This window comes from Enoplosus armatus, chromosome 2, assembly GCF_043641665.1.
Source record: "Enoplosus armatus isolate fEnoArm2 chromosome 2, fEnoArm2.hap1, whole genome shotgun sequence".
Lineage (NCBI taxonomy): Eukaryota > Metazoa > Chordata > Actinopteri > Centrarchiformes > Enoplosidae > Enoplosus > Enoplosus armatus.
In genome coordinates, this window is record NC_092181.1 from 3,227,116 (window position 1) to 3,244,736 (window position 17,621).

The 17,621-nt window shown below is 41.8% G+C and overlaps 4 protein-coding genes across 5 annotated transcripts; 2 read left to right on the top strand and 2 right to left on the bottom strand.

Moving 5' to 3' along the window:
* Positions 1 to 2,052: 2,052 nt before the first annotated feature.
* calhm1b (calcium homeostasis modulator 1b) lies at positions 2,053 to 4,181 on the bottom strand. The gene is made up of 2 exons (XM_070926436.1): positions 3,636 to 4,181; positions 2,053 to 2,562 (listed from the first exon to the last, which is right to left on the bottom strand). Exons 1-2 carry the CDS (start codon positions 4,179 to 4,181, stop codon positions 2,053 to 2,055), a joined length of 1,056 nt encoding a protein of 351 aa, XP_070782537.1.
* Positions 4,182 to 6,316: 2,135 nt separating this feature from the next.
* LOC139303050 (inositol 1,4,5-trisphosphate receptor-interacting protein) lies at positions 6,317 to 8,167 on the top strand. Its single transcript, XM_070926751.1, has one exon. The coding sequence runs from the start codon at positions 6,317 to 6,319 to the stop codon at positions 8,165 to 8,167; it is 1,851 nt and encodes a 616-aa protein (XP_070782852.1).
* A 149-nt stretch (positions 8,168 to 8,316) lies between these two features.
* Positions 8,317 to 11,178, bottom strand: zp3c (zona pellucida glycoprotein 3c). The gene is made up of 8 exons (XM_070925216.1): positions 10,627 to 11,178; positions 10,428 to 10,534; positions 10,128 to 10,231; positions 9,286 to 9,469; positions 9,083 to 9,209; positions 8,923 to 9,011; positions 8,767 to 8,840; positions 8,317 to 8,489 (listed from the first exon to the last, which is right to left on the bottom strand). The coding sequence occupies exons 1-8, from the start codon at positions 11,176 to 11,178 to the stop codon at positions 8,317 to 8,319; spliced, it is 1,410 nt and encodes a 469-aa protein (XP_070781317.1).
* A 1,302-nt stretch (positions 11,179 to 12,480) lies between these two features.
* Positions 12,481 to 16,610, top strand: LOC139295307 (ras-related protein Rab-40C-like). Of its 2 annotated transcripts, none has more exons than XM_070917480.1 (6): positions 12,481 to 12,634; positions 12,736 to 12,796; positions 12,904 to 12,964; positions 13,050 to 13,127; positions 13,338 to 13,560; positions 14,534 to 16,610. In XM_070917480.1, the coding sequence occupies exons 1-6, from the start codon at positions 12,481 to 12,483 to the stop codon at positions 14,836 to 14,838; spliced, it is 882 nt and encodes a 293-aa protein (XP_070773581.1). In that variant the 3' UTR covers positions 14,839 to 16,610. The 2 variants fall into 2 exon arrangements, with proteins under 2 accessions (XP_070773581.1, XP_070773589.1); XM_070917488.1 differs by having other exon boundaries at positions 12,493 to 12,634; positions 13,395 to 13,560.
* The last annotated feature ends 1,011 nt before the right edge of the window (positions 16,611 to 17,621 follow it).

The window sequence follows — 17,621 nt, forward strand, 5'->3', positions numbered from 1 at the left end:
CTGTAGGCAGAAGGAAGGCAGAATGAGCCAGACACTGACGAATGGGGCGCCTGCAAGCATGCTGATGTGTTTGTGTCTGTATGCGCACACCCCTGTGCATGTATATGTGAGAGGGAGACAAGAGAGACATTTGCAGCAAAGTCAAGGGAGGCCTTGGTCAGTAACATGCGCATGGCTGATGTCCTGACAACCAAAACAAAGCCATCTGTGTGAAGTGGAGGTCAGCAAAAGAAGAGATGACACAACCTCACTCACCATTTCCTTCCTTCACACACACACAGATTGTATTTTTAGAGCTACGGCAGATAGTTTTTCATGTTTGCTTTGTTTGATCTATATATAAACATCCTGTCACTCTTTTGCGGAGGGAGAACAAGGCAGGTAGAGCAGGGAAGAGGGGAGGAAGCATCTCTGTCGATAGAGGGATCAGAAGAGGAAGCGAGACAGGAGAGAAAATAATATCAAGAGAAGAAGAGGGAGACACCGAGAGAAAAATCACAGCCTGGACAAAGACGTTGCCTGCACGTCCACCCCCACACCAGTGGCCCTGGCTGCCAATTTTACTGAGGGAGCGAACAGCTGCTGGGCTACTGGGCGAGCTGTGAGACGGTCAAGGGGAGTGCTGCTCCACCAATCCCCAGGGGGAGGGAGGAGGGGGGGCTTCAATGGGATCCATGCCATTTTCACTCACCCTACCCTCCTCCCCCCGCTGCTCCAGTAATGACATTACTGCTGAATACCGAGGAACAGCTGGATTGACCGCACAGATGCATGAGCAAAAACACAGCCCTTAATACACTGCTTGCATTGTTGGGTGTTTACAGGTTTCAGAATCAAAGATGATGCGTGTCGTAGCCACAGGGTTGTGTTGTCATTGTTGGCATGTGAAGGATGGTGGTTTTGGTAACAGCCTGCGCTCTTGTGAATTATGACGAAAACACCATTGTATCAACAGCCTCCTGAAGATACACAGTATATGTAATGAAACAGCTGTAAGAGATTTCAAACATAGAAGACAACTCCTCAATGTTTTAGTGAAAAGGGTTTGACCAGCGAGTGAGTGATGAAACCGGGAGCAGAGCAAGAAAATGAGGGCGCGAGAGATGCAAATGTTGACCTTGTTTTCTTGGCGACATGTAAATTGTTTTGGCTGTCACAACCTTTTGTTTTTGCATAAATCATAGGTTTGCCTGATTGGAAATAGAGTAGAACTGTCGGGTTATCTGCTCCTGACAAGGTTTCACGCCAGAAATGTGTTTGCAAAGCATAATAAACTAACATTATAATAAAGTTTTTAAACAGCCAGGTTGATATATTTACATGATTGCTAAACTCTTGTTAAACTGGCCCGCATGGACTTTTTTTCGGCTTCTGAAGAGGGTGTGACAGAAAAGGTTTGAGAACCAGTGCTTTAAAGCAAGGAGCAGCAGGGGCTTTAAGCGCATGCAGCTTTGCTCAGGTGACCCACGTCAACACTTTCTGTTTTGTGCCCCGGGAATATTTATGGTGGCCCCACACTTGTGTTATCAATGAGAAATCTCCAGTGTGTTGTAATAATGCTTTACCATCAGCCTCATACAGCAGCTCTACGTCTGCAGCCTAGAATTTACAGACTTCAGTTTGCTTCAGTTGCTAAGCTCTGTCCCTCAGAGAGCAGTGTGTTTTCAGTAATTCATGACTAGATAAAACATAGTTGTGGCAACAGTAAAAACAACTCCAACAACATCCAGTACTGGACATCTTCTGAGTAAACTGAACTGTATGTGAACCAGAAATATGACGACAACCTCAATTGATCTCATTTTGTAGGGATCATGCTCAAGTATTGTATCATCAGTCAAACTATGCATTGCGCTGAATTCAATTTATATTGTTGTATGCATTGAAGTAAAAATCTAATTCAATTTAATCACAAAATTATATTTCTAACTAACTTTGATACATTACTAAATGTAGAGTTGTCCCTGGGTATAGAAACAAAACCATTCCTTAAACATTATAATTGTCTGCAAGTTAAAGATGTTCAAGCTTTTCTTTGTCCTTTTGAGCTCTTCAGACCTTACTGTAATACACTGCCCATTCCTTTTTCTCCACGTCATGGGTGTGTCCCTTTACAAATCCATTTGCTGCTCCATTGGCCTCTCCATTCAGTCTGCCTTTGTTTTCACCATCTATTTGTTCCTTTCTCAGAGCCAGAGCCGGTTTACAGGTGTGCCAGTTCCATAAAACTTTATTCATGTCATCCTGGGCCCTGATACCCAGAAGCTTTTCGTCATCACTTCTCTTCTTGTCTTCGTCTTCTTCGTCACTGTCGTCCCTGCTGGGGCGATGGTGGAATCCATGCATCTCCCCACTGATGTTCTCAAAGTACTGGTGGATGCAAACCTTGGCAAAACTCTTGGCATGCTCCTTACAGGTGTCGTCAAACATCTTGCGCTCAATATCAATGTAATGGGACCAGTACTTGGTCTTGAGGAAGGCGGCTTGAGTAAAGCATGGTCGAATAGCTCGGATCAGGAAGGCCGTGAAGGTCATCATGAGCAAAAACATCCATCCACAAGCCTGTAAAATGTAGACATTATTAGATCTGTTGGTAAAGCGAAATGACCATCATTCTGAACACTCAAAAATGATACAACAGTATATGAACAAAATATACAGAGATCTGTCTGACCAGTGTTTCACGTGGTGTTCTTGCAGATACTGAAGACTGGGCTTCGTCAAATAGTACAACATGCGATCGAAAAAGCGAAAGCATATGTAAGAGCTTCCTTCCTGACAGTTTCATAGCTCATTAACAGAATCTGTATATCAATAGACTTCTCAGAGACACGTTACTTTTAAGCCTGTATAATTGCCCTTCGGCTGATCAAAGACCTATAAAAACCGTGTGGGTGTTTTTGGACGGATTGAAATAGGTCCCAGTTCCATGAATAATAAATTTGGAGGCTTATCTATCCCTCTAATAAGCGAACAGGAAAGCTTCAGTGAGCTCAAAGCGCAAAGTCGGGTGGGGAGATTTAAGTAACGACGAGTTTTTGAGGAATAAAGCACGGAAAGTTAAATGTGCTTAGTCATCATAGCCTGTGCTGAAGTTAGAGAATTGCCTGCTGAAAGTGTTCCCAACTTTTGGCCACACTTGCTGTGTATTTGACTATCAAAAATAAAAAACAAATCATGTATTATCTTTACATGACTAATAACTTTAATGATCTGCTCTGTTCTATTCAAGTGTCCCAGTAAGCCATGGCAGTGTGACAATGATCCAGCATGAGCAATACCAGGACCCTGAAACTGAAGTAGCTAAATGGAATTCAGCCATCTTTCATTTTATTATTTACACCTGTGCTTTTCCTACTGTGACATGTCAACATGTCTTGTCAGGGTTAGCTAGCTGGCTTTGGTGACCCCAAATTTCCAAATGTCCATGCTAGCTCATAGCTAACAGCAGTAGCCACTTCTATTTGGATGTATTTGTCACATTTTGGCCAGAGTTCTTCCTGCGTTATTCAAATGTGCCATTTAACTGACGTTTGGTCTTTAAAATGGTCCTCTTTGTCTCCGGGTCTGTCCCTGACAAAAGATCGACAGCTCAGTTTAAAACCATTCACATATATGCAAAATCAGCAGGCTACCTGTGATATACACTTGATGTATCGTGATGCTGCCACTCTTATTTCCTGGTGCTCAAACAGGTCTTTGCACGGAATCCTCGCCAGCAGTTTTATCTTCTCCGTCTCTGACATCCCCGCCACCAGACTGTAATTCCCAAACTTGGTGATATCCAAGTTGATGCTGAAAGCACAGAGGAAGCTCTTCCCATCCATGAGAGTGACAGACACCCACACTGCAGGTGCTATCAGGGACCTCTGTGTGATTGAACAAAACATGTAGCGAAGGATTGATGGATCCTTGGTCCGTTCCCCCGTGGGTCTTTTCCACTCCTCTGCGAGCACTGACACATTATTGTTCAATACAAAACCTAACATAAAGAACCATATAGGTGGAATGATGAGCAGTCCGATCCCATAGGTGTAGTTGTATTCTGGCATACAGGGGCAGCTGAACTCAAAAGCAGAGTACATCTGTGCACTCGCTAGTGCCATGATACCACAGATCCCATTCATAAAAGATTCCTGGTTGGATTGAAGGAACTGGAACATCATACGAAACTTATCCATCTCGGGAAATGTGGTGGAGCTTTGGCTCAGATGGAATTAACTGTGTGAAAAGAAGTACAGTAGGACATTCAATCAAACTTAAGAAATCAATCAGTGGAAAAAGTGGTGGAGAAGGCACCACAGCATGCTGATTCTTGTGGCATTGTGGTGCCCTTAATTCACTTGAGAACCATTGAGCTTTATTAATGGTTAATAAATAGTTATACAGATGAGTTGTAAGCCATTAACAATGTTTGGATTGACAGATGTGAAATATGTCTCTGGTTGTTGAAAAATCAAGTCTACAGTTATAAATGTTAATAAATCACTAACAAAGGGCCAGGAGTTCCTCACTTTCTAATAAAATTACAATGTAAGTTAGTAAGTCAAATGTTAATAACTCATTAATAAAGCATGCTTACAATAACCCAATCTGTTAATATTAATACATTTTGCTCGAGATGCTCTGCAGCTCAACAGCCAGTGAGATTTTTCATAACCCAAAAGTTATTCTTACTAATCTCTTATTACTGTTCTATAAAGCATTAGTAAATTATTTAACTATTAATAAAGCCATTATAAACCCTTTATAAAGGGTGCCTTAATAGACGGTCGCACCAAAATCTCATATGCTCATGACTCTTATTCTAAACCAGCTTTCATGCAGAAATATCCCTATTTCATCAAGTTGAGATAGAGATAATACAAAGTCAGGCATCCGTAGATATTGATCAGAAAGTCACACACACACACACACACACACACACACACACACACACACACTTACCTGTTTTCTATGGATGGAGTGGATGAACTAAATGAAAGGAGAAATTCAGGTAATGACAATGTCCGTCGTAAATAACTGTAACTAACAGTTCTTTTTATACTTATCGGACATCGTAGCTCTGACCGACTGAGAGGTATGTCTCGAACTTTCGGAGCTGACGTTCAAAGCCCGTCATCACACCCCTCCCTTCACAGGCACCTGTGTCCAGTGTGACATAACAAAAGATTCTCGTTCAACACAGACTTTCTCGAAAGTAAACCTGTTGCATTGCTCAGAAAACACTTCAAGTCAGTCTTTTCACACTTCATATTCATATTCTCTCTTACTTATATGAATGTAGTATGTGATTGTGTTAACTTAAAGTTACCTGAACCTTCAGGGGTGCAGTGTTGTTCAGCCGTAGCCATAACAATCCAGACATGCAAACATGGTCTCCAACCATTCAAATATCTGTGGCTTTGGCTGGAAAATTTGGTTGTTGTCCAAGAGGTGAAAGTTGAATCTGTTTCCACTTCCAAATCGAGGGAAAATAGCTTATGGCATGCAAAATATGATAATTGATAAATCTCCAAGTGATTTATTACACATAGCCCTTTGAACTCAACTGCACCCAGTGAACGAGGCAGAGCTCGACAAACCAGTTAGAAGCCCACAAGGGGATAAAAGGCAGGGGCTTACTCTCATATTTGTAGACAAACCATTTTGCACACAGTTTTTGTTTTAACAATAGTATGTGGCCTAATGCTTGGTCCTTCATAATGTAATACAATACATTTACACTGTTCATTCAGTGACTCAGAGTAAATGGTTCACTTTAGCCTATTCTGAATATGCAGTTAATCTTACAGGAAGTCTGTGCTATCTGTTTTCTTCTGTGTATTGCACAGGAAAATGTCAGCAGAGCACATGGGCAGGGTGTACAGGAAATAAGTCACGAAAGACAACCTACATCTGCATCTAAAATAGGAAGAGATCACTGAGTTGCTGTGCAAGGTTAGTCTCTTGCTTCCTCCTTTGCACCTATTCACACGTTACCAGTACGTTGCAATATTGAGATAATTCTTCACTTCTTTTGGTGCGTATTCTTGTTCTTCTCCTCTGATCATATGTGCAGAAATAAATTACATTTGATATATAACGTAATCACAGAAACGAGTAAAGAGGATGCTTCCAGGCCATCGAGGAAGTAGCAGGAATATTTCTCATATAGTATAGTTATTCTCAGAAGTATTTGTACATATAATTGCAAGGATTTTTATTCAATGTCTAGTTTTTAATATTTCATAGAACACTAATGCACTTCAAAATCACTGAAATGATTTGTAACAATTCTTTATGCTGTTTGACTTTTTCACAGACAGTATTGACGATGCAAGATACTCTGCTGCGAGTTCTGGTGGTGGCTCTGGGTCTTGTAACATACCCAAGGGATGACCCCAGGGTTGAGGAATGGAATGATATCACCACAGCGGGCATGCAAAAGCATGAAGAGATGCTGCTGAGAGGAGAGGGAAAACTGGATCACGAAATGGCACCTGTCAGTGAGGAAATGACGTATACTGACAATAGAGGGCCTCAGGATGATGTTCCCAAGGAACAAAACCAGTCTTATCAACATGTTACTGAAAAAGATCAAATGTCAGACAGTGCTGATCACAAATTACAAGCAGGGGAACATTTTCTAGCAAATTTGGATCCGCAACAGAATTCCAAAAGTGAACCTGAGACTGCACCGACGTCGTCACAAATTGACCTTGAGCAACAGGGAAACTTACAGCTGGACCTGGAGCTTGATGGTTCTTTTAGAGACCCTAGCAGAACACAAGGGCAACAAGAAAAGCCTGAGGAGAAGGAAGTGTTCAGTTCCAAAGAACAAGAATCGCCTCTCTCACACAGTCACACCAAGACATCAGAAAATGAAACTTCAGGGGCAGCCATCGCTGATTGGGAGAGGGATTACCTCTGGTATGCATGGAACATATTCTCCATCATTTCCACGGTCCGCTTCTGTAGGAAATACCTAGGGAGAAATTCCCAAATGAAGAAAGAAGTGACCTGCACCGCTGCTGAAGTGCCACTACCAGACAGCGACACTCTGCTGCAATTTCACTCCAAATGTATTCAAGTCTCAGCTGATGAAAAGCGGAGGGAGGTGGAGTTTTTGGAGGGGTTTGCAAACGATCTATTGGAGGCCATGAGGACCGTCTGTGATAGAAATGGCGGTATGGTGATTGAGGACTTTCAGATGGTGGATGTGTGTGATATCATCGTCCCCTTTACCCCACCTGACCCGTATAGTTTTCAGTGTCTGCTCTGGAACAACCAGGCGAGTGACGTGCAAGTCTGTGGTCAAATAAAACTGGTGGAAAATAAAACTATCCCAAACGGCTGCCACTGTCAGTCTCCTGATGCGGATGATATGGTTTGCCTGCTGCATTGTGAGACTGAGAAAGTAAAGACGAAAGTGACAGATGTTTGTGATGGCCTTCTTTGCCTGAAGAACTCCCCGTTCCTGTCAAAATCACAGGTCACCAGATGGTTTCAGAGCACTATCAAACAAGCGTGGGCACTGATTTCACACAAGTATGAGTTTGAGCTGAACATTCGCTACATTGATGCTCCAGGTGCTCTGGTAGTTCGATTCAGATCAGGGAGGAAGATCAGCTTCAGTATGAATCCTGTGGTTAAATTCAACACTGATGCTCATTTCTTCATTACTCCTTGCTCCCCAAACCACTTGGATACTTTCTGGACACTCTCCCTGACCAACTATCAAAATAGTCTCTTAGAGCACATCTCTAAACGCCTGCCTGAAAACTCATGCCACAGTCAAACTCTTGAAATTGCACATTTCCTGCACAGAAGACAGACGGCACTGTCAGGAAGTTGCGCTCTCAAGGATTTTCACTTCAAAACTGCACTAATGCATCTGCTTCTGACCAAAGAGCCATCACAGTGGAAACCCAACCATGTGGCTTGTAGACTACGAGACTTACTGGCCTTCCTGGAGAGAAGCCTTGAGAAAAAGCTGTTGCAACACATTATTGCGAACCCTTTAACTCAGAGGGTTGTTGAACTTCCTGCTGAACTGACTCAAGCGAAGGCTGTGAATCTTTTCTATCCCCTTGTGGTACAGAACTGCATCTACAGAAATGCTGTGATGCATTTCCAGGAAATGCTTACAAATGCACACATGCTGATACAGGATTATCTAGAGTAAGTGAACTGAAGTTTGAAGACTTAGATTTTAATTATGGTTTCAATCTCTTCACGCCGATTAATGAATGAGTTATGATCATGACATATTGTGCAATAGAATCATGAAGTAGGAGAAAGTGCTCAATTTTTTTTAATGTTTTTATTTAAAATTCAGTAATCATGCTCCCAGTAGTTTAGGAAGTCTCTATGCTCTGCCATGTCAGGGTCCTCCAAACTGAATGTGTCAGCATCAAAGGATTTCATCCGATGGTCAACCTCAGCATATCCATCCTTGCTGCTCAAGTCGACCTTCCAAGAGTGACTAGAGATCATGTTCCTAGAAGCTGTTGAAATGGGACATGATAAATTCCAAAACCTTCATTTGTGGAAGACTAGCGTTAAGTAACGAGTCATCTCATGCTGCAAAGACTGCCTTGTTGTCAAAGGGATGAGCACTTTAGATTTGTCAATATTGACTGTACATGACAGCAAAATGCTTCATGAATTGACTGATGCTCAAGTTAAACTGTGCAAAGTTGAGAATTATGTCTAAAGCTACTGCATTTCATACCAACAGGTTTCGGCAAGATTTTCCTTTTCCCTCATAATGTGTACACTTACCCTTAGGCTGTGCCGAGGAGCAGGTTGAGTCACAGCAGGTGCACACAGAGTCATAACCGTATAGCTCCTTCCACCTAAACCATGAACAAGGTTATCAGGCCTTGGAATGCCAGCTGGCAAGCTTTGTGATAGACAAAACAGATGAATACAACTCACTTTTTAGTAGCTGGATCATAATTGCAAGCCTTTGAACTCTGAGTTGGAGTAAGTTTCCCCAAAGCCATCTCACAGTGCATGTAGAGTTGCTGAAAGACATTAGATTTCAGTGTTAAACATTTTCTATGCGATAGCATAGATCCCTTTACCATTTGACTACCTGTGATGAAGAGGAAGTGGAGACTTTGTCCTTGAAAATCAAGGCACCCACACTGAATTTCTGGACCATCTTTGAGGCACTAGCGATGAACTTTGACTGTTCGGTCATCTTGCCATCAATCATGCAGCTGTAATAAAGAGAATATGCCAGTTCGTCACTAAGCAAGTGACATGCCCATCTTATACCGAGATAAAAGTTCTTACCCTTGGTTGTCAATGACTGTATATTTAGGATTTGAGTTGGCGTCTTGGGAGGCTGTCATGAAGCACTTGTTGACGTACATCCTCTGATCTCCAGATCTTGCAGTGCTGTCAGGTCGCTTGGCCTCAAAGTACATTGGCTGGCCCAAGGTATAAGTTTTGGCACCAGTGATTTCATTCCCTGATGCTGTGGCAAAGTGAGGGACGTCACTGGACAATTTTAGATACTTACAAAATTAAAGAGGGCTGCTGCATACATTAGCCATTTCAGTGATAGGTTACAAAAGAGAAAAATGTTTGTTGGGAAATGTGATCCCTGCCTGAGCTCTTAGACTATGTAACGATTCATTCCTGAGAATACTTACAGTACATGCTATAGTATTGTATGCTTGCATATAGTATTTTTTTTCTTTAGTACACCTTCAAATGCTTACGAGGACAGATTAGACCTATGGCGACATGAAAAATGGTAAATAAACATTTGACTAAAGAGTTTGTCTCCAGCTTTGAATTCATTTTGAATGCAACTCTGTTAATTACAGGTGTGAATTTAGCACAAATGAAGCTGAAGTCCCAATGTAGTCCTTGTCCCACAAGCTTAGTTAGTTTCCTTATATCCCCTCATTGTCAACATTTTAACCTACTATTTTCCACAATGTTACATAATTGACTTAAAGGATATTGTACAATATTTACAGCACAGCGCAACAGCTTTGCATGTTAAGAATACCAGCACATGTTAACAGGAATCAATTCACATTTAAAACAAAACAAAACAAAACAAAACAAAAACAAACCCCCCCCCCCCCCCCCCCCCCCCCAAAAAAAAAAAACAAAAACCATACCATCTTGAGGAGTAAGGGTGAAACTACTTTTTGGTTGGAGTGCTTTGAGAACTGTGCCTCCCTGTAGTTTAGGATAGAAGCCAACTTTATAGGAATGAAAAAACCTGCAACAGTTAAGTGAAAACACATTTTATGCACAATTGCAACAGCCATCATTGATTGCTGTGTAGTCTTGACAGTGTTGCTAAATCTACATATTTAAAAAAGTACAAGTTTGGTTTTAAATGGTGCTAGGTGATACAAAATCTGTTATAACCTAGACCTAAAACTCATACAATCTGGCTAAAATCTAAATCTTACCTGGGAAATTTACACTGCAGGGGAACATCAAATGGCATTTCCCTTAAAACTGGACCAGTTGGATTGTAGTGGAGCATATTGCGAATGGACATATCATCTACATTACTCTGGAACATAGAAACATTTGTGTTTGGCTGTAGTTTTTCAAAATGAAAGAAGATGGATAGATGGATAGATAGAAGAAAACAGCTTTACCAACCTCTTTCTTGAATCCACAGTTAGTTTTCAGAAGGTACAGAAGGTAGTAATGTGCTTTGGTACCTTGGTTAACAGGACAGTTGCCTAGTTTCAAATATTTATATGCATCCCTACTTTTAAAGACCTCTCTCCTGATTCTTACATACATTCTGTCAACATGGCACAGGATTTCAATCAACTTTGTTCTGGCTCTTCCAGTTGCCGGAGCTGGGGCAGCAGTCACAAGTAACATTTCCTTGACTGAATCAGGGAGGGGTCTGGCACCCTTTTCTGGCTTGAAAACTTCTTTCTGATCCTTGGAGGCTGAGACAATCAGATACTCAGGAACCTTCTTGGCTTCAGGTGTTGAAGATCCACTACCTGATGCACTCCTCCAGAATTTGGTTTCGGGTGCAGGGGCCCGCGTCATTTCTTCATCTATCACTGTCTCCATTCTCTCCCATTCTAATTCAGGATCTTCCACAAACAGGCCATACCCAGCCCGACTTCTAAACTGATAACTATAGGCAGAACAAAACAGCAATAACAAAAGCCCAGCATGCATCAGCTCCATTTTCTCTCCAGCAGCTTCGTCCCACTGAGGCTGACCCCTCGCCTAAACAGGTTGTGTGTGATAGTAGTATTTCACCTGGCTTTTGTATTCTGCATCAAGAGAGAATTCCCACAGCTGCTGCAAATGCCAATCAAGAACCACCAATGAGAGGTGACCAATAATACTCTCCCTTAACAGGCTATACCTTTCTCTGTATCTGTCATACACCGGTGTGGGTTTGTAAAGTATATCATAATATGACATTTCCGTATTTATTTCAATCCAATGGTATAACGTGGGGGAAAAAAGTATAAATGAAATCAGTCAATTCAATTTACTCAATAGGTGTAGGGTTGATTTTTTTCCCTCTGTGTGAGGCAGCAGCAGAGCATTTCCACTCAAATTTCAATAAAATGTACATCATACATAGAATAAGGGTGGCAGAACCAAGACATCAATTGCATCATTATTATTATTATTATTATTATTATTATTAATAAATATAAAATAAAGTACCTTGTTTTAGTATTTGGCTACTTATTAAATACATTGAGACGTAAAATTACAATAAAGTTCAAATAAAAAGGTGCAAAAGGCCTTACGATTAAGGCAAGTTACCATACCAAAATCTGGGGTGATTTTGGGATGAAAACTTCAATCAGGCAAACAAAATAAGTGAATTAACAATTAACAAACAAGTAAAATATATAAAATGTTTCTTTTATTTTTAAAATCATACCCGGATGTGACGCAGCTAATGATGTCAATACCAGGAAGTTCCAACACAGTCCACTTGGCTAGACGTTGTGCTCGGAAGCTGAATATCCCTACTTGGCTTTTTTCTTTATAAACAAAGTGAAACAATCGTATTTGGTTTGGTAGAATATCGTTTTATGTAGGACTAAACAGTATCGTTTTTACTTTGTATCCACTGTTTTTGCTAGAATGCGCTTTTATCACTTGTGTTAGCTGGCTAGCTAACAAGCCAGCTAACAGCTAGTTAAGGTTGTTTTGATTATTAATGTAAACATTAACGTTACATCGACGGTGTCTGGACTCAGCCTTCACTGCAAGCAACGTACACTGAGTGGTTTGTTTTATATAGTCCAGTCGAATCAGGAAATTATTTTATCTTTTAGGCGTTGTAAAGATCAGAGTTAATGTAAACCGTTGGTAGTGCACCAGCTAGCTGGTTTGTTAACGTTAACGTCAAACGGTATTCGCCTAGCTTTAGCTACCACTGTTGGGGACCGTCTGGCTTGTCCCTCGCCCCGAGCAGTGGACGTTTGGCGAGCTTATAAAGCTCTCTGTGAAACGGATCCAATGCGTGGGATGATGGGGACCCAGAGTAGTCCTGTCAAGAGTTACGATTATCTCCTGAAATTTCTTTTGGTGGGAGACAGCGATGTCGGAAAGGGAGAGATATTGGATAGTTTGCAAGACGGATCAGTAGAGTCTCCCTATGCCTACAGCAGTGGTGAGTAACTGTATCTGTTTTTGTTAGGTTGTTTAGAATGTATTTAAAAGCCTAGAATGACCATCATTAACCAACTTTGTGTGGATTATGTGTAATCTCAGGGATTGATTACAAGACCACCACAATTCTGCTGGATGGGAGAAGAGTGAAATTAGAGTTATGGTAAGTGTTTGTAGCAACATGGAATTATTAAGACAATAGCTGCAGTAATGAACAAACCCATTGCATGTTGGTCTACTTACATGCTTGTGTGTGTTTGTCTTCAACAGGGACACATCAGGGCAAGGCAGATTCTGCACCATCTTCAGGTCTTACTCTCGTGGTGCCCAGGTGAGGACTTTTGAGCAGTTCTGGTGTTTCCCCCTCCTTGTGTAATTTTGTATATATGTCAACTTGTTTGGCTTTCATTCCACAGGGCATCCTGCTCGTGTATGACATCACTAACGTCTGGTCATTTGATGGCATTGACCGCTGGATCCGGGAAATTGACGAGGTAACCCCACCCCATTCAACCCATTTGTGGTTGACAAAGAAAAACAGGAAATGCATGGGAAGGGGGTGTATCCTGTGTCAATGTCCTTCCATCCCTACATCCACAAAATAGCTTCTAGAAATCCAGTTTAAGAGATACAATATTTGGTAACATTACCAAAATATAGCAACGATATTGTTTCCAAGATTTTGTGTCCATTATTTCCGTCAGCATGCCCCAGGTGTACCCAGGATCCTGGTGGGCAACCGGCTTCACCTGGCTTTCAAGCGGCAGGTGCCAACGGAGCAGGCAAGGGCTTATGCAGAAAAGAACAGCATGACTTTCTTTGAGGTCAGTCCGCTGTGCAACTTCAACGTCATCGAATCCTTCACAGAACTTTCACGCATTGTGCTGATGAGGCACGGGATGGAGAAATTCTGGAGGCCCAACAGAGGTGAGTTGGTTAATGGTTTTTGCATACCAATTCTGACAGATTAGGAATGTTTGCTTCTTTTTCTATTGTAGAAAAAGGGTCAGCCCCCCTCCTCATTTGTACTCTTCAAAACATTTCAGAATTACATTTGAAAAACTCAAAAGCTTTGTGAATGGCCAGAAAAACTGCACCAGTTCCTCTGCATAATCTACAGTCCTCACTGTCAACAGTTTTCATTGGTACTATTTTTTTGGTAGAAAGTAGTTCCAGTGAATGCCATTCAATGCAAGGTCTGTAACCTGGAAATTGTTTTTGGAAAGACACACTGCTCTTGAGTGTAATGAAATATGTATATCTGTTGTTTAGTTACAATTTCAAGGTACTTAACAATGCCAGAGTGGCACTTAAGAATCCACTTTTTACTCTGAAAAGAAATTCCAATGTATAACTGTTTGTTTAAATAGCTTTTGTCTTGCTGGTGTTTTTTCCCCCTGACAAAATTGTATGAAAATGTAGCAACACACAGAGTACATCAAATAAAAAAAAAAGTCACATGATGGAACTACACATAATTGCCAAAACCTAGTTATTTAAAATTCTTTAAAATCTATGCATTTGTCTTTGAGATATCTTGCTATTAGACAAACAAGTGTGTAAGTGTAAGCTATTTCCAACTTCATTGTTTGGAGAGTGTGAGAAGGGACTGGATATAATTAACAAAATAAAGCTTAAATATTGATAACAGCATGAGACAAAAACAACATGTATAGTGCAAACAGTAAGAAGAAATGTGCATGGGTGAAAATCTTTGTCTGGCGGAAAGCATCAGCTTGGGCTCCACTTTTTTGTGATGTCCATATAGTACAGGTTATGGACACACTGAAAATATGTATTGAAGAGTATTGTGGATCTCTCACGCCTGCAGCTAAACTTAAGGGAGTATCTGACATGACATCCAGTCGTAACATCCATATTTCCTTTTCTTGCTCCACAGTCTTCAGCCTCCAAGATCTGTGCTGCCGTTCAATCGTCTCCTGCACTCCGGTGCACCTTATTGACAAACTGCCCCTCCCTGTGGCCATCAAGTCCCACCTCAAGTCTTTCTCTATGGCCAACGGCATGAACGCAGTCATGATGCATGGACGCTCCTACTCGGTGGCCAACAGCACAGCCTCAGGCGGCAGCAGCAGCGGCGGAAGCAAGGCCAACAGTCTCAAACGCTCAAAGTCCTTCAGGCCTCCACACAGTCCACCAAAGGACTCGTCGTCATCCTCTAAGGGGAACTGTAAGATTTCATAGTGAAGGAGCGGACTAATGGTTGCCTCCATAGGGCCGGTATTAAAGGTGTTGTTGCTCCAAGAGGTCACGAGGCCACAGCAGAGCACAGAGAGCTACCAGCAGCCTTCAACAGAAACGGATATAATACATTGACCTTTGGATGGACCTTCGGCCCAACTTGGACGGTCGGATTGGTTTCTGTTCTCTTTACGCTTGCTGGTGCCATCTTGTGGATGTCCGTTTACCCGTACTCTTTAGTACAGAGGCTCACTGTGAACAAGTACAAGAACAAGATTTCCCTGGGACCAACAGATGTGAATCAAGGATTACCACTCACCTCTTAACACTACAAATGAATGGAGGGACATTAGCTAGCTTTTATTTGGAAAAGGATTGTTTATTGTATTTGAAGTCGGACTTGAAGTTGTAAATATACTTTATGTGCTCGTTGTTTCGGTCTGTGCTTTTTATGCTTGTTTTGTCTTGAATGTTTTGGGAGACCTGCTTTCGTGTACAACTTATTTGTGTGTCTTATGCCTTTTGTCCACCGTACAAAAATTCAATCTCAAGGGTGCTGAGCTACTTATTTAAAACTCACATTAAATAAGACTGGCTTAAATAGAATGTCATGAGAAGTACAGGGCTAGTTTCCCCAGACAGACAAGTACTAGACTTAAGAAGAATTTAAACCAAGTTATCCATTTGAACACATTCTTAGTCTAGCACTACTTAATCTCTGAAACTGTCCAGCAAAGTCGAGCCAAGTTGTCTTGTTTTGAAGACTTCCTGCTGTGCCCCTAAATTCCAGCCCCAATGAATTCACCCTCCATCTCCATCAGTCGTTAGTTTGAACATCTGTTAACTTTCTCAGGCCATTTTTGTCTCCTAATCTATTATCCTTAGTTGTATCACGGCTTAAATTGGTTTAAAACGGCATGATCAATTTATTATGGGGCAATTCAGACATTGCTTGGTGCTGATGGGGAAACCTTGTACAAACACAGACGTGCAGATTCTTTGCTCAGTCGTGGCGTTTTGCCTTCAGAAAGTGCTGAATCTGTAAAGTCACTGGACGTTGGTGAGAGGAATATATGAATTGGATTGCTCTTTGGATTTCTTTTATGTATATGCTATGTATTTATGAATGTAAAACAATGTTCATCTGCTACTCTTCTGTGGCCATGTGGTAATATGTGGGACTGTGGGAATCAGAGGTGGAAAGTCATCGGGTACATCTGCTACTGAAATATTTTTATTGAGCCTTGCTTCTTGTCTTAGTATTTTGCACTCTCGCTACTTGATTCTTATTTTTCCATTGTGGAAACAGTGCGAGAACCATGTAATGTCAGATGAACTTGAAGACTTCAGATAGGGCACAGAAACTTTTTTTTTTTTTTAATCAGAGCTAATTAATTATAATGTTTTAATAATTGAATAATCTATACAAATACTTTTATTCTGATATAATTTCAGTTTTCTTTCCACCTCTGATTAACATGTGCTGCATTCCCACTTCAACATTCCCAGTGTCATGGCTGTATGTCTGTGATGAGGTCATTCAGGGGCATAAAACAATATTGGTGCATGTTTTTTTTTACTGGCGCCTGTGTTCCTGTGGTGTATTGGGACCAGTACAATGGGAAGAACTCCTGGGTGAACATTTAAAGCACTATTATGTAAACCTTTGGTAATGATTGTTGCTATCAGAGCTGTGCGTGGAAAGGTTTGGATGCGGGATTAATTATCATTTTGTCTCCATTGACAACAGTCATCAGAATAAAGGGTAAAAACTACACGGCTGCTTTGTGTTTTCATTCAAACATCTATCAAGGTCATTGTGGGAATTGTGGGAATATTTTTTGTACCCTTTTGTCCAGCCCGGGGCCGCCGGTGCACAAGTGCAATAAAACCCGGTGGGGGGGTGCTGAATTGATTAGCTGCTCTCTCGGTATTGGCCAGTTTTTGGATAACCGGCACATCGCTGCAGCGCATGAATGCAGCGCGGTCAGAAGTCACCCAAAGGTTGCGGGGTCACCTCCAGTGAAAAGATGCGGGGTGCTGCTTCTCATCGCCCGGGAGCTGCGCCGGGACAAAGATGAGTCGCGCACTATTGAAAACGTGGCGCTTGACGCCTTCCCACCTGACCGAGGCATCTCTGAGCTCCGTGTGAATGAGGGTCGGTGGTAAATTGACCGACGTCTAGACAAGACGGACGTAAACAACATGTTTTGCCAGACATGACGCGACACGCCCCGGGTTTGGTTGTCACGCTTTCCGCCGCGCGCCCCAGCGACTTTTTTTTTTATTATTATTATTATTATTTTTTACAGTTTGCTCTTTGATTTGCGCAAGAAAAAGTTTTTTTTTATTGCGTAACACACCTGGAAATCTGTCATTCTAACCGAAGATGAAGTTCTAACCAACAACTACAACAGCTCTCAGCGGGAAAACAGGCTGATTACCTTATTTATGAACGACACCTCCATAAATTCTGTCTGGACACATTTCACGTTGGATTTCTCACCGGAATGTGTGGCTCCGAGCGCACGGTTGTTGGGACAGCTTGCCACCACGGCCCCGCGTTTTCTTTGATGTTTTTACAATGTTTGTCCAGTTGCTTGGCGAATGGTGCTGCTTCATAAGAGTTTCAGACACTGGACGACCATGGGGGCGGTCAGAGGGGCTGCCCTTTCCACCTCCATTCACACTCTGAAAGGCTGATGTTGCGTCTTTCTCTCTCATTGTGCAGCTCCGTTCGCTTATTTCGCTGCTCGGGGGGGGGGAAATCGACCTGAATGAGAGTT

Bases quoted from the DNA above. Each gene is read 5' to 3' on its own strand.
- zp3c (XM_070925216.1), bottom strand. From the start codon at position 11,178: ATGGAGCTGATGCATGCTGGGCTTTTGTTATTGCTGTTTTGTTCTGCC. The intron at 10,232-10,427 runs GTAAGATTTAGA...TAACTGTTGCAG, and splicing joins CTGCAGTGTAAATTTCCCAG to GTTTTTTCATTCCTATAAAG. The intron at 9,012-9,082 runs GTAGTCAAATGG...AATGTCTTTCAG, and splicing joins CCACTTCCTCTTCATCACAG to CAACTCTACATGCACTGTGA.
- LOC139303050 (XM_070926751.1), top strand. From the start codon at position 6,317: ATGCAAGATACTCTGCTGCGAGTTCTGGTGGTGGCTCTGGGTCTTGTA.
- calhm1b (XM_070926436.1), bottom strand. From the start codon at position 4,181: ATGGATAAGTTTCGTATGATGTTCCAGTTCCTTCAATCCAACCAGGAA. The intron at 2,563-3,635 runs GTAGCCTGCTGA...TACATTTTACAG, and splicing joins ACATCAAGTGTATATCACAG to GCTTGTGGATGGATGTTTTT.
- LOC139295307 (XM_070917480.1), top strand. From the start codon at position 12,481: ATGCGTGGGATGATGGGGACCCAGAGTAGTCCTGTCAAGAGTTACGAT. The intron at 12,635-12,735 runs GTGAGTAACTGT...GTGTAATCTCAG, and splicing joins TCCCTATGCCTACAGCAGTG to GGATTGATTACAAGACCACC. The intron at 12,965-13,049 runs GTGAGGACTTTT...TTCATTCCACAG, and splicing joins CTTACTCTCGTGGTGCCCAG to GGCATCCTGCTCGTGTATGA.